Raw genomic sequence first — 14,514 nt, 5'->3', positions numbered from 1 at the left:
AATTATACCAAGTATATAGAGATAATTATGTAGGAAAATGTTACTAACCCTAAATCCTCTATAACACTTAGGTAGAATAATGTGTTAAAGCCTTGAAATTATGCCCAAACCCTAGTGTTGACTTCAGGGGGAGTGTTGTCGTTAGGGGAGGTGTTTTTGAAATATTTTGACAAATTAATTTTATAAAAATTTTTGAAAACCCCTCTCGTACTTTATTTGAAAAATACTCTTAAAATATTTTCATAACTTTTTTGATCACTTTGAAAACTATTGTCCAAATATATATATATATATACTATGTTTTTCAAAAATTATTTTTTCTTAACATAATTTGAAAAATTATTGTGTTACTTAGTAAACATTTTAAAACTTAAGTTGACAAGGTCTTCTTAAAAGGTTTTTGTGCACAATCACTTTCAAATTTTTTTGAAAATATTTTGAAAACTCACCTTCAAACTTTGTGTTCTTTTAATTTAGATTAACCCCCTAGACACATAGAAAGTTTTACTTGTGGTTAACAAGAAATGCCAAGAATGTGTCAAGTTAAGGGGAGCCCTGATTAAAAGACTAAAAGTAATCTTTAAAAATTACTATTAAAAATCTTTGAAACTAAGTTTGAAAAATTATTTTCATATTCTTTTACAAAATTACTCTTTGATTTACAAATTTTTGTGAAAATACTTTGAAAATATTTTGAAAATACACTATCAAAAAGTAACTTAAACTTTCAAAAGTCACTTTTTGTCACTTAGAAAACTCACTTTCAAAAAGTTTTTCGTACATTGTTGGTGCAAAACATAATAGAAGCTAACTATTAAGTTCATATCCTTTTGATGTGTGTCAAAAGGGGAGAGTGATATCTTAAGTTAGAAAAATCTTAAGTTAAGGTAAAAACATTCCTAACCTACTCTGCTCTCAAACTTTTTCAAATTTCTCAAATCTTGAGAATTAACCCTTAAAAGACTTAAGCCTAACTTAAGAAAATTGTCAAACATCAAAAAGGAGAGATTGTTGGTGCAATCGACCTCTAGGGTTTCGATGTTTGACAATATGATCAAGGGTTGACCGAAACAGGACTTGATGTTTGGGAGTGAGAAGTCTAGTCAGGACCAAATGACTAGCAAAGGTAAGTCCTAACCAAAGGTTAGGCAAAGTGGAAGTCTCGATTAGTGAAGCCGGACCCTAGTGAGTGAAGCTAGGTGGTGGAGGTGGAGGAAGTCCTGGTGAGTGAAGTCATACCCTAGTGAGTGCAGCTAGGTGGAATAAGTCCTGGTGAGTGAAGCCGGACAATGGAAGTCCTAGTGAGTGAACCTAGGCAACCCTAAGAGATAATCCTAGGTTATACTTGAATTCTGTTAATACTGTGCTAACTCAGTATTGCAGGGAAGCTCAGCTAGGTCGACAGACTGACCAGGTAATTGACATGAAGTCCAGACGGGTCGAAGGGCTGACCGGAGTACGTCTGGCAGGTAAGTGGAGGTAAGTCACTCAGGGAAGTGATTGTGAGGACATGTTCCCCGGAAGGGAACATTAGGCATCGATCCGACTTAGACCCATTTCAAAAATCTAAGTCGAGATCTTGACTAGATTCCAGTCTCGAGGAGATGAAATCTAATTACTATTCTTCTTTAACTGTGCTAACACTTTATTTTACAGGATAGTTTGCATTTTGCCTCGGACTAACTCTTTTTTGTTGGTTGCTGAAAAAGTGAAGGTTCGGGCGCTCGGACCTCCGGGCGCCCGGAATGCAAAATATATCCACAACGTCATTTCACCATGTTGAACATTCTGGTTGGGTCGGCTACATCATATTTAGGGTGCCCTGGAGGTTTCAGGCGTTCCGAACCTCCTATATAAGGAGGGTAGAGGCTAGACTCAAAAGAACAACGAACGATCTGCTCTCTAGTGCTCTTGCGACGCCTCTCTGACAAAGTGCCGCTGTTTTCATTTTCTTATTTGTCGGTATTATTTTCTTAAAAGCAATTCTGTACTTTACTATTGTAACACTTTCCGAATTGCTAGTGAATTGCCCAACGAAAGCACTCGACGAGTGCGGGCCTTGGAATAGGAGTCGCCGAAGTCTTCGAACCAAGTAAAAAATACTTGTGTTAGCGTTGTTCGTTTACTCTTTTCGCTGCATACTCCTTCGAAAATTTTTAATCGATATTCACCCCCCTCTATCGAACACTTACGATCCAACACCAGGGACCGAGGCGACTCGGTTGCTGGTTGTAGGTGGCGTTGACAAGAGGACTTCTGACAACTTGGTCAATATAAAAGTTAGCTCAGTATACCCCCCTTCGGGATATCACAATTCGGTCAACATTCCATCTATCTCACTCTGGCAGTCCATCTGACTCAGATTCCGAACATGATCAATAAATATAATAATCAAATATCAAAATTCAACACGAGCCAACTCAAGTTTAATCAACCAAATTTCATCAACCTTAACTAGAGGTTGATTGCACCAATACTAAACATATACCTGAATGATATCGCATCAAGCAATTAAGAAAAGAAATCGAGCAATCTCATCGGCAAGGAGGTGGAGATGGGGGGAAGAAAGTGGATGAAAGCAGTGGTTTCTATATTTTTAGGGTCCTCCTTCTATAGGTTCCTATGGCTTGAAATGATATCGCATCAAGCAATTAAGAAAAGAAATCGAGCAATCTCATCGGCAAGGAGGTGGAGATGGGGGGAAGAAAGTGGATGAAAGCAGTGGTTTCTATATTTTTAGGGTCCTCCTTTTATAGGTTCCTATGGCTTGAATTGTCAGCCGCCAACCATCAATTTTTGTTTGGGCGGTTAGGGATCCGCCATTAACCATTACAAACTTTACCATTAATGTAACTATTACACACTTAAGTAGATAGGGAAAAAAGTTAATTGAGTTGCAAAAAGTTAGCTGATTTTTTGGGCAATCTTTACTCCGACCCATTTGACTTCGAAGTGTGTAGTCAAGGCTCGCACACAGATCACTTGAGTTAAGTGCAAACCCGACTCTGAATTTGTACTCCTGCATATTGCAGTTCATAATATTTAATTCTTAAATCAACATTCATGTTGTAAAACTCTCTGACTAAATTCTCACACATACTTGAAGACTATTTTTTCTATTCAATTTTCATTTCCATTTCCATTTCCATTTCCATTGCATCTCCAACCGTTCATTCATACATGAATGCTACAATAGATTCTTATGCAAATCTCTAACTAGCATTTTATCTTAATTTTACTAATAATCCATCAAAGTATCACCTGATTAATCAACTTATCTATTGCAAGCAGTGGATGGGCGGCTCCGTTGGTCCCTTTATGTCTCCGAAAGCTTTCCAACAGAAAGGGTCGAGGATTTTCCCTCGCTGCTGCGCCCCCTGCAGTTGGATGTCGCTGAGATGGATTCCACTGCACGGTTTGCTGTCGCTGCACGCCAAGCGCACCGGCTGCACTGTGTAAGTCCCGACCACACCGTCGTAGGTGATGTCCGACAATGCCACAGCCGACGTTTGGTTCTTGCACTTGGTCTGTTCGCAGTAGAATTGGTCGATCACGATCGGCGTCATCACCTGCGACACCTTGATGTTTGAGAATCTGAACCCCTTCGCGTACCCTGATCCCCCCTGCCACGTCTTGATCCTCACGCCGGTCAACGTGCCTACCAGGTCGGCGTTTTGAACGGTGACGTCGGAGACGGCGGCTTGCGTGTTGCCCTTGCCCAGTCCTCCGATGCTGATGCCATGCCCTGGCCCGCATTTCACGTTCTGGATCTGAATATTGGAGCATCCAGTTTGGATGGAAATGCAGTCATCGCCTGTCGCCCGTTATATTATTATATGACATGTATGAAGAAAGAAATGTTCTTGAAGAAATTATTCTGCGGTTTAATTAGAAAATACTTATTACCACAAGCCATATCAGCATTGCGGATTGTGACACCCACAGAGTTCTGTAGATGAATTCCGTCCGTGTTGGGGCTGTCACCGGGAGAAGAGATGGTCACACCCGAGACCTCCACAGCTTGGCAGCTATCGAACTTTAGATGGCACTGTTGACTGTTTTGAATTGTAATACCAGTCACAGTTACTTTAGAGCTCCCGTAAAATCTAAGAGCCTACAACACCATTATCAATCTCAAGACCAGTACAACCTCGGCATGCATCATATTCAATAGCTGAAGCAATTAATCTTACTGTTGGTCTTGTGTGAGGCAAGTTTCCACTGAGCTTAGTGTCCAACTGTAAAAACATCGATCACCATATATATATATGAAGCAGCACGCACACGAGCGAATCTGATAGGCACCGAGTTAAATTAAGCTAGTTTGAGTATACGATAGACTTACAGAATTGGAGAGCAGATATTGAGTATTGCTCCACCAGACACTGCCTCTGCCTTCGATAGTACCTCGTCCTTGGATTTTTACTTGCTCTAGCACTCTGAATTCAAGCCACTGTAGTCGACCTGTGCCCCAGGCTTTAGCACTGGTTGGAGCAATGATGGTTCCGTCCAACTGCAAGTCATATATAGTAGTTTCGTAATTTTCTGATCATATGGCCTAGGCATTCGTTTCTGCAAGCAATATTGTTGATTAAGCTATATATATTTGTAAAATTGCGACCTGAAACACGATGTTGGGTTCGCAAGGTCCTGAGAAAGAGATTGGGCCAACCAGGAACTCCCGGTTTGAAGGAACGAGCATCGCTGATGGCGCCTCATGATGGCATGCAGCTCCCCATGCATCCAGGAAAGCCTGCCATTGCTCCGGAAATTAAAACGTTGTAAGTTGAGTGAACTTTATGAATACACAATCACAATTAATTAACACTTGAATGTAATCAACTGTCATGCACCTCGGTGTCTTCTGTTACCCCGTCTCCCTTTGCTCCGTAATCGAGCACGCTGAACGTGGACCCTCTCTTGATCGCCGGTGGTGCCGGGGTCGGGCTCGGAGTTGGTTCCCGGTTAAGCGTAGGCTTAGGTTTAGACCTCATGTTAGGCTTAGGGCTGGGTTTGGGTGGAGGATTAGAATTGGAAGGCTTCCTCTTTGATCCTTCATTTTGGTTTGCCAACGAGTACTTCACTGGGTCTCTTGCTGAACCGCACGTAGCAATGAACATGACAAGGAGAAGGATGGCCACCAAGCCCCTCAACCCACCAGTGTCGTTGGCCATCGATTCCGTTTCTTTTTTGTTTTCTCGTTTGTGTGTGAGACGAAAGCAGGGGACTTAAAGGCTTAAATAGCCACGCCATGGCTCCTTTGTCTTATTCTCAGTCCCCTCTTTGTATCATGGATTAATTTTCAGCTTTCCTGTAAACAAGATCAAAATGGATTTGGGGCTTCCACGTATCAAACGTACGTTTATAGCCTGCGATTTCAATATTACTCATATGAAACAAGGATAAGGTTCCACTTGGTTGAAAACAAGAAGCAAGTTGGCAGGCGGCGTTGGCTCTGTAGACTATTCATATGGACAATCTGAACTCAGCAACGATCACGGGGGTTCCTCTGCACTTGCTCGTTAGCTACGTGCTTCCACAAGCAATGGGAAATAAAACATGGCGGGCCACCAAATTACTTGTAGAGTAATTATTATTAGGATTTAACGTTTTGTTTTGCGGAGGCGTGTAGGTGAGATTAAAATTATCATATCATTTTTATATTGTGAATTAATCTTTCTGATGAATTACCAGAATTAATGACGAACAGTCTTGCATTTGTCGAGATTTTGAATTGGCGCTCGGAGACGTTAAACGTAGTTAAATGCGTGCACGTAGAACTAGTTTAACTTACCAAAGGCCCACTTAATTTTCAAAATTTTTCAAAAGATACATCATATTTGTATTTTTATCAAGAAACACTTAATTTTAAAATATATTTTTTTAGCTATTTCTGTTCCGGTCTGAAATCGGTGAAAATGTATAGCTAGTGAGGTGGCTTGTATGCTGACCGCAAGGGACCTTGAAGAGGAAGAAATCCAAAGCCGAGAGCAAATTCGCCATGTCACTTAAGGCACATAGAGAAGAAAACGTCAGTAGACGAGTCATGGATGGATTCCCATGCAATCACTCCGATGTTCAAATTAGTTTAGGGGCTAAATCTAAGTAATTGTGAAAGCAGTAGTGATGAACAATGAAAAACGTTAGAGAGTTTATCTGTGCGTGGAGAAGAGACCTCTTATATAGCGCTTTTACCCTTGCCTATGTAACGAGGCGTCTCATTATGATAATGTAACCCCTAATACAATCTATCTTACCCCTATGCTTGGTACTTGGCAGCCCGCTCGTAGGGATGGTAAGGATGTATCCAGTCTGCGGTACAAAGATATATTTCAGAGATCTTTTGACAAGCTTCTATGTGACATTAAATGAGTTAATGGATTGATTGATGGCCTTTTAGTTGATATCTTTTATTAATGAATACTTGTCTTAAGAGAAGGCCTTGTGAGCCTATAAATAAGGAATTTGAATCTAGATAGATCTCCAAGGGGTCTGAGGCTTTAATGGGCCCTCAGTGATGTTCCTTTAGCGAAATTAGCCTTGTTGGAGTCCGATCAAACCTAATGTACTACCATATCTGATCGACTTCGAGAGGCTAAGCATTTGTGAGATCGTTGTAAGGAGGTAGTGTAGGATCGAAAAGAATTTAGTTATCTCCACAATTGCATGATATTGTCTACTTTGGGCCTAAGCCCTCGTGGTTTTGCTCTTGGGCTCTCCCCAAAAGGTCTCATGCCAAATAGAGATATCTTTCTCTTATAAACTCATGATCTTTCCCATGTGTTTTCAACGTAGGACTATGTTTGCAACCTTGCAACCCCAACAATCCCGTTTGCAACCTTGCAACCCCAATAATCCCCCCTCAAACAAAGGATCACAAGCTTCCCATGTCTGATCCTCGACCCATCGGGTCTTCCTATCCCTCGGTCCACCCGACCTACTAGGACTTCCTTGCCTAGCCGCAACTAGCACTATAAATATGTCTGTGATTAACGATGGGGGTACCGACGGAATCACAAATCCGTCGACGTTTACCGACTGAATCTACTTCTGTCGGTAAGTTCCGACGGAAATTAGATCAGTCGGTATTTACCGACGAAACCATAATTCCGTCGGTAGGTCCCGACGGAATTATTAATTCCATCGGTAAATACCGACAGATTTGGATAATCAGTCGGTAATTACCGATGGACCTAATTTCAGTCGGAATTCCGCGCGACGAGATAACGGATTTACAAGATCCGGGTTTAGGTTTTTGTTTATTTCCGAAATTAATATTCCGTCGGTAAATAGGTACAACTAACAGGTGCGGGTGTAAAAAACACCGACGAAAATCTAATTCCATCGGTATCCACCGACGGATGTATGTTTCCGTCGGTGGGGTTTCGCCCGTACCCGTTATCTTTTAGATTCGCTAAATCTTGCCCGTTAACTAGGCGTAATCATCGATGGAATTGTTAATTCCGTCGGTAATTACCGACGGAAATAGTGTCCCATCGGTAATTACCGACGGAAATAGTGTCCCGTCGGTAATTACCGACGGAATCATTTTTCCGTCGGTAAATCACGATTTAGGGCACAGTTCGCCTTGGCTTTCCTCTTCGACCGACCCTCTTTTTCCTCTGATTTTCCAGCAACGACGATTCTCTCGGCGATTTTCCAGCGGCTCTCTCCAGCAATCTTGGCGCCCTCTCCTCCCGTTCACCGCGATCCGGCGATCTCTTAGGTATGCTCTTCTCCTCTCTCCTTTTGGTTTTCACACGGCCGGCAGCCGCGCCCTGCTCGCGGATCGCTGCCGGCGACCTGCTCGCGGCCGGTGGCCTGCTCGCGAGCGGCAGGGTGCTCACAGGCGGCAGGGTGCTCGCGGGCGGCTGGGTGCTCACGGCCGGCGGCTTGCTCGCGGCCGCCGACCTGCTCGGGGCCGCCGGCCTGCTTGGGGTCGTCGGCCTGCTCGGGGCCGCCGGTCTGCTCGCGGCCGGCGGCCTGCTCGCGGCTCGCGGCTGGTGGCATGCTTGCGGCTCGCGGCTGGTGGCCTGCTCGCGGCTCGCTGCCGGCGGCCTACTCGCGGCTCGCTGCTCGTGGCGGGCGGCCTGCTCGCGGCTCGCTGCTCGTGGCCAGCAGCTTGCTCGCAATTGTAGCTGTGCTTTGCTACTGTTCGTAACTGAGCACAATCAAAACCCTAGAAAATTTAAGTGTCGTGACATATTTTGATCCATTTCGCTATTGTAGTTGCATAAAATGTAGTGGCCAACAGGTGTTTGATCAATGCTTCTCATATATGTATGATTAATTCATTTGATGATGCTATAAGGAATAACATGTTTATAATAGTTTCATTTATTTGCTTTAGTGTAGAGGAGATTTTCGGTAATATGATATGATGATCGTGAGATGAAATTGTACACATAATTCTTTATTTAAGCTTATTTCAAGTGATACAACAAGTTTAATAATGTTTCAAATTATATTCTCTTTAGGTTATAACAATGTATATGAACAAAGCTTGGATGTACAATCGATTAGACAATGGTTTTATTAGTGATGATTTTATTGCTGAAGTTGAACAGTTTGTGAATTTTGCTAAAAGTCATCCAGAATGTATGAATGGTGCTGAGTTACGGTGTCCATGCAATCATAAAAAATGTCAAAATAGAGCATTTCGTGATGAGGATACTGTAAAAATGCACATATGTAGAAATGGTTTTGTGCCAAATTACTACAATTAGTATTGTCACGGAGAGCCTTATTTATATGAACCAATTGGGTCATCTGATGGTTCGTATTCTGGGACTACTGTTACACCTCCTGAAGCATCAAATAATAATGATATTTCAATGCAATCAATGGTTCAAGATGCGATGAATGCAGTTGATTATTCGAATATAGATGAAATATCAACCCCTGAATATCAACAACTATATGAAATGTTAAAGGCTAGAGAAAGAGAAGTGTGGGAAGACATTCCTTCTGGTCATTCACAACTATCAGTTACATCAAGGTTATTAAATATGAAAGCAGAACATCATTTCTCAGAAAGATGTTACGATGACATTTGTCAATTGATGTCAGAGTTGCTCCCTACTGATAACATAATGACTGATAACTTCTATGAAACAAAGAAATTGATCAGAGGTTTAGGTTTGCCTATAGAGAAGATTGATTGTTGTATAAATAACTGCATGACATTTTGGAATGAAGACAGTGATTTGAATGAATGTAAAATTTGTACTCACTCTCGTTTTAAGCATCGTACTCGCATACTAGCTAGGGAAGAAGAGAAAAAATATTGCTTGGAAAGTGATGTATTATTTTCCGTTAACTGCTAGACTTCAACGCTTGTATGCATCTGCAGCTACAGCTGACCACATGTTGTGGCATCATGAGCATGAGCACGAAGGAGGTATAATGTGTTATCCTTGTGATTCTCTTGCATGGAAACATCTTGATACTGTGTTTCCCTCCTTTGCAATGGAACCACGAAATGTGAGATTGAGATTTTCTGCAGATGGATTTCAACCATTTGGTTAGTCGGGACAACAATATTCATCTTGGCCAGTTATATTAACACCGTATAATTTACTACCATGGATGTGCGTGAAAGATGAATTTATGTTCCTTACCATGCTTATTCCTGGTCCAGCCAATCCAAAAGATAAGATTGATGTTTTCTTGCAACCTCTAATTGCCGAGCTTAATGAATTATGGAATGTAGGGTCGGTTACTTATGATATTGCAAGTAAAACTAATTTTACATTGTATGCAGCCTTATTATGGACGATCAGTGATTTTCCAGCATACTCAATGTTGTCGGGATGGAGCACAGCTGGTAAATTAGCATGCCCACATTGCATGACAGAGTCCGATGCATTTTCATTGCCTTGTAGTGGGAAGGTATCTTGGTTTGATAATCATCGTAAATTTCTACCACTGGATCACCCTTTTAGGCGAAATAAGAAAATTTTTCTAAAGAATGTTGTAGTCAGAAAACTTCCCCCAGCAGTCCATGTTTCAGGTGAAGAAATCATTGAACAAATAGATAGTTATGGATTCCTCCCGATATCTCAGCCTAATTCTGATGAGATAAATAAATATCTTGTGAGGATGTGCAAGTGTGGTTGGAAGAAAAGGAGCATATTCTGGGAGTTGCCTTATTGGAAGTATCTACTCATTCGACACAATATAGATGTGATGCATGTTGAGAAAAATTTCTTTGATAATATCTTCAACACTATGATGAATGTACCTGAAAGAACTAAGGACACTATAAAATCATGTGAGAAATTAAAAGAACTAGTCAACAGACCAGAGTTACATCAGAATGAAACAACCAATAAGTTTCCAAAAGCTTGTTATACATTGGACAAAGATGGTAAACAAGCTTTATGTAGTTGGTTAAAAGAAATCAAATGTCCAGATGGATATGCTTCGAATATGGCTCGATGCGTTGACATGAACAAATTAAAGATGTTTGGAATGAAGAGTCATGACTGTCATGTGTTCATGCAAAGACTTATTCCAATAGCTTTTCATGATTTACTTTCCAATAATGTTTGACAAGCACTTACAGAGTTGAGTCTTTTTTCCAGAGATTTGACAGCGATGTGTATTATGACAGTTGATATGATTCAGCTAGAGATTGACATTCCTCTCATACTTTGTAAGTTGGAGCGCATATTTCCACCAACTTTTTTTGATTCAATGGAACATCTACCGGTACATTTACCATATGAGGCACGAATAGCTGGTCCTATGCAGTACAGATGGATGTACCCATTTGAAAGGTTTTTGAGAAAATTTAAAAATAATGTTCGTAATAAAGCAAGAGTTGAAGGGTCAATATGTAATGCTTATCTGGTGGAGGAAGTATCTTCTTTCTGCTCTTATTATTTTGCTGATAATGTTAAGACCAGACACCGTAAATGTCTTAGAAATTCTGATGATACTCATAATATAGATCCATCGATGCTTTCTATTTTCAAATTTTCTGATAAACCAATGGGTGCATCTGTTTCTAGATGGTTAACTCAACAAGAATACCATGCTGCAAGAACATACATACTCTTAAACTGTGATGAGGTCAAACCCTACATAAAAGTAAGTTAACTTCTCTAATCAAGCTTTTATTTCGTTGTACTTAATTGCTTGATATCCTAATTTTCTTATAATTACCTTCTTTCAAAGCTTGTATGAACAACAATTATATCTTCAAAATCCATCAATGATTGCAAGTGAGGTTGCTGAAAAGTTAGAGACCGAATTTGTATTATGGTTTCAAATATATGTGAGTTAGAGAAATTTTCATAATTCTTTATTAAAATAAGTTCGGTCCTAATTTTTCTTATTACTATTTTGATAGGTGAAAGACCGAAGAATATCTAATGTACAAGATGATAGAATATTCAATCTTGCATCTGGACCCCTATGTCAAATAATGGTCTATTCGGGTTACTATGTTAATGGTCTCAAATTCCATGCGAGACAATGAGATTCGCAGAGATTAACTTTTAATTCTGGTGTCTGCGTTAAAGGATCTATCGACACCAATAACACTGAGTTTGATTACTATGGTAGACTTGATGAAATTATAGAGGCTGAGTATCCTGCATTACCGATAAAAATGTGTGTGTTATTCAAATGTTCATGGTATGATCCAACCCCAAGAACAGGTACCAGAATACATCCAAATTATAATTTAGTAGAGGTTAATGCAAACAGAAGGTTCAATAAGTTTGAACCTTTCATTTTTACAATACAAGCGGGTCAGGTTATTTATCTTGAATATCCTATGAAGAGAAGAAGAGCTAGTGAATGATTGTCTGTTTGTCAATTGAAGTCTCGTTCTACCATAGAAATGTCGAACACTATTACTGCTCAAAACCATGATGCATTTCAGAATGACGAAGTAGAGAGACATTCGGTTGATTTACAACTCCAATCTACATCACAATTACTTGTAGATGGTAATGCCACTGACGAGGAGATAGATGATGGAGAGAAATCCAGCAGTGAGGATTTTGTTGAACTAACAGAGTCTAATGACGACGACTTACAAACTGTTAATGTTGAGTAGAAATGCTTCCAGAGTCTAGCATTGATTAAATTTTAGCATTATTATTCATCTAGTAAGTTATGCTTTAATCATGTTTTGTTGCTTATTTATCATGTTATTAAAGACTTATTATGATGTGCTGTAATATGTTTTTGTAGATATAAGGTATCATGGCAGATCTTCCAGCACCACTCCGTGGATCTATCGTCCTTAGGGTTGTTGGAGAGTCGTAAGTATTTTTTTTATTATTAGTAATTCAAGTTCTTTATTTATAACATATATCTTATGTCTTAATGTTGCTTATATGTAGGTTTACTCCCGACGGCCATTGAGTATTCACATATATCACACGAAAATTTAAGGAAAGAGTCTACATATCTGGGACTACATGGAGACATGTAGATGCTGCAACTAAGGATTTCTATTATCAAGAATTTATGGTAAGTAAATTGAATATGTACATTATATTTATCCTTTAATATACTAAAATTTTATTTTTTAATTGTAGAAAAAATATACATGGGAGGAGGGGCACGAGGTAGAATTTGCAAAAACTTAGAATATTTATTGTGTCAAGTTGTACAAAGACCTATTATACTATGTGAGCAAGGAAGACACACGGCCTGCTTATGTATCCGACGAGATTTGGAGTGCATGGATGACCACTTGGTCTGCAGAAAGATGGCAGACAAAGGCTCTAAAAGCTCGAGCGAATAGGAATACAGAGCCAGGTGGCTCGAGTACCGGATCTGCTTGGCATACATCAGGATCTCGATCCATTGTTGAGCACGCTATGGATCTGGTGATTTTAATTTAAAGTTATAAATTAAATTTTTATTTATTAATGAACTTGTATAATTTTAGCCAAACTTATTTGTGCATGCAGGAGCGTTCTTTAGAAAGACAACCCACTTGCTTGGAGATCTTTCTCAAGACTCACCAGAGAAAGGATGACACGTATGTTGATGATCGATCAAAGAACATTGGGGTTTTAATTATTAACTTGCAATTTATATTTAATATTTAATAATGATTAATTAGCTTTAATAATTGTGTATAAGATATAAATTGTATATTTTTTCTACATAGGAGGAAATGACAAGCAGGGTTGCTTAGACATCTCAGCCACCAGTAGAGGGAGGGGAGTCACAGGATCTATCCACCCAGGAAATAAATGAAATTTATTATGATGTTATGGGTGTAAAGACAAAGAACTCCTCCCTCTACGGCCTTGGCTCCCAGGCCAAGGTGGTATTTGATCGCTTGAGGACTCCTAGGGGCCGTGCGAGTTCCTCTTCTTCTTCTTCTGAGGCGGAGTCATTAAGAAAAGAAAACCAAGACTTGAAGACTCAGATGGCTACCATGGATCAGAGGTGGGAGAAGAAGTGGGCTGCACAGAAGCAGACATTGGCCCAGATGCAAGCAATCATTGCACGATGGGATCCATTACATCAGCCCTAGTCAGAGGAGACCCGAGACCCATCAGACCCCGCTGATGATTAGATTTTTTTGAGGTATGTTTAACTATAATTTGATTTTTTTTAGAATTTTTTAGAAATTCATTAAGTCAAATATATTTATTCTATTGGGATATTATTAGATGCTTATCTTAAAGTGTTTTACATTTTTCAATAGTTCATACTGATACATTCACCATCACCACTATTATTGGTTATCCAAAATATAATTCAGGTATTTTTTTTACAAGTAAAATTAGTTATATATAACAATGTTTGAGTTATATTACATTTGCATCGATTTATTCTAATCATAATCTATTGTATTTAACTTTTACAGGATTATATTCGGATATATGTATAGGTGATGTATCATGGTATGTATTTTGGATATTTTGTATTTGTTGTTCACTTATATACTTTTAGATACTTATGATTGTGAAACTTGATACTTATATTTTATTATATTTTGGAGATTTTCTATTTGTCGTTCAGTTATGTTTATGTATTTGTTGTATGTTGTATTTTGGAGATTGTGGATTGATTTATATTGTGATCTTGTTGTTGTATGTTGTTAATATATTGTGTGGATTGTGATATATGCATGAATTGTGTTTATGATGCCATCGCTTGTGATGATTTGTATTTGTATTAAAATTGTATATGGGAAACGAGCAAAACAGGGGTTGGGTTTCAAAATTTTTTCAGTTTTTTACCGACGGAATTATAGTTTCCGTCGGTAAAATATCGAAAGAACAGTTAACGTTTGCGATATATCGCCGACGGAATCACGGATTCCGTCAGCCTATTCCCAACGGAATAAGTGATTCCGTCGGTAGGTATCGACGGAATAACTGATTCCGTCGGGAATTTCCGTTTACCACCGTTTGTTTTTTATCGACGGGTAAAATATGCAGTCGGTAATATACCGACGGAAGATATAATTCCGTCGAAAATTACCGACGGAATAGTATATCCGTCGGTAAAGTGAATTCCGACCAAAATACT

The 14,514-nt window shown here is 39.5% G+C and overlaps 1 protein-coding gene and 1 long non-coding RNA gene across 2 annotated transcripts; one reads left to right on the top strand and one right to left on the bottom strand.

Moving 5' to 3' along the window:
* Positions 1-3,138: 3,138 nt before the first annotated feature.
* LOC122040211 (polygalacturonase At1g48100-like) lies at positions 3,139-5,192 on the bottom strand. The gene is made up of 6 exons (XM_042599553.1): positions 4,854-5,192; positions 4,622-4,753; positions 4,346-4,513; positions 4,194-4,238; positions 3,907-4,114; positions 3,139-3,814 (listed from the first exon to the last, which is right to left on the bottom strand). The coding sequence occupies exons 1-6, from the start codon at positions 5,172-5,174 to the stop codon at positions 3,279-3,281; spliced, it is 1,410 nt and encodes a 469-aa protein (XP_042455487.1). The 5' UTR covers positions 5,175-5,192; the 3' UTR covers positions 3,139-3,278.
* A 7,601-nt stretch (positions 5,193-12,793) lies between these two features.
* LOC122040210 lies at positions 12,794-13,195 on the top strand. The gene is made up of 3 exons (XR_006128550.1): positions 12,794-12,851; positions 12,936-13,037; positions 13,139-13,195. It is a non-coding gene; the product is annotated as an uncharacterized LOC122040210 (long non-coding RNA).
* Positions 13,196-14,514: the final 1,319 nt, after the last annotated feature.

The sequence above is a fragment of the Zingiber officinale genome, chromosome 2A (assembly GCF_018446385.1).
Source record: "Zingiber officinale cultivar Zhangliang chromosome 2A, Zo_v1.1, whole genome shotgun sequence".
NCBI lineage: Eukaryota > Viridiplantae > Streptophyta > Magnoliopsida > Zingiberales > Zingiberaceae > Zingiber > Zingiber officinale.
This window is presented reverse-complemented; position numbering and strand designations above follow the sequence as displayed.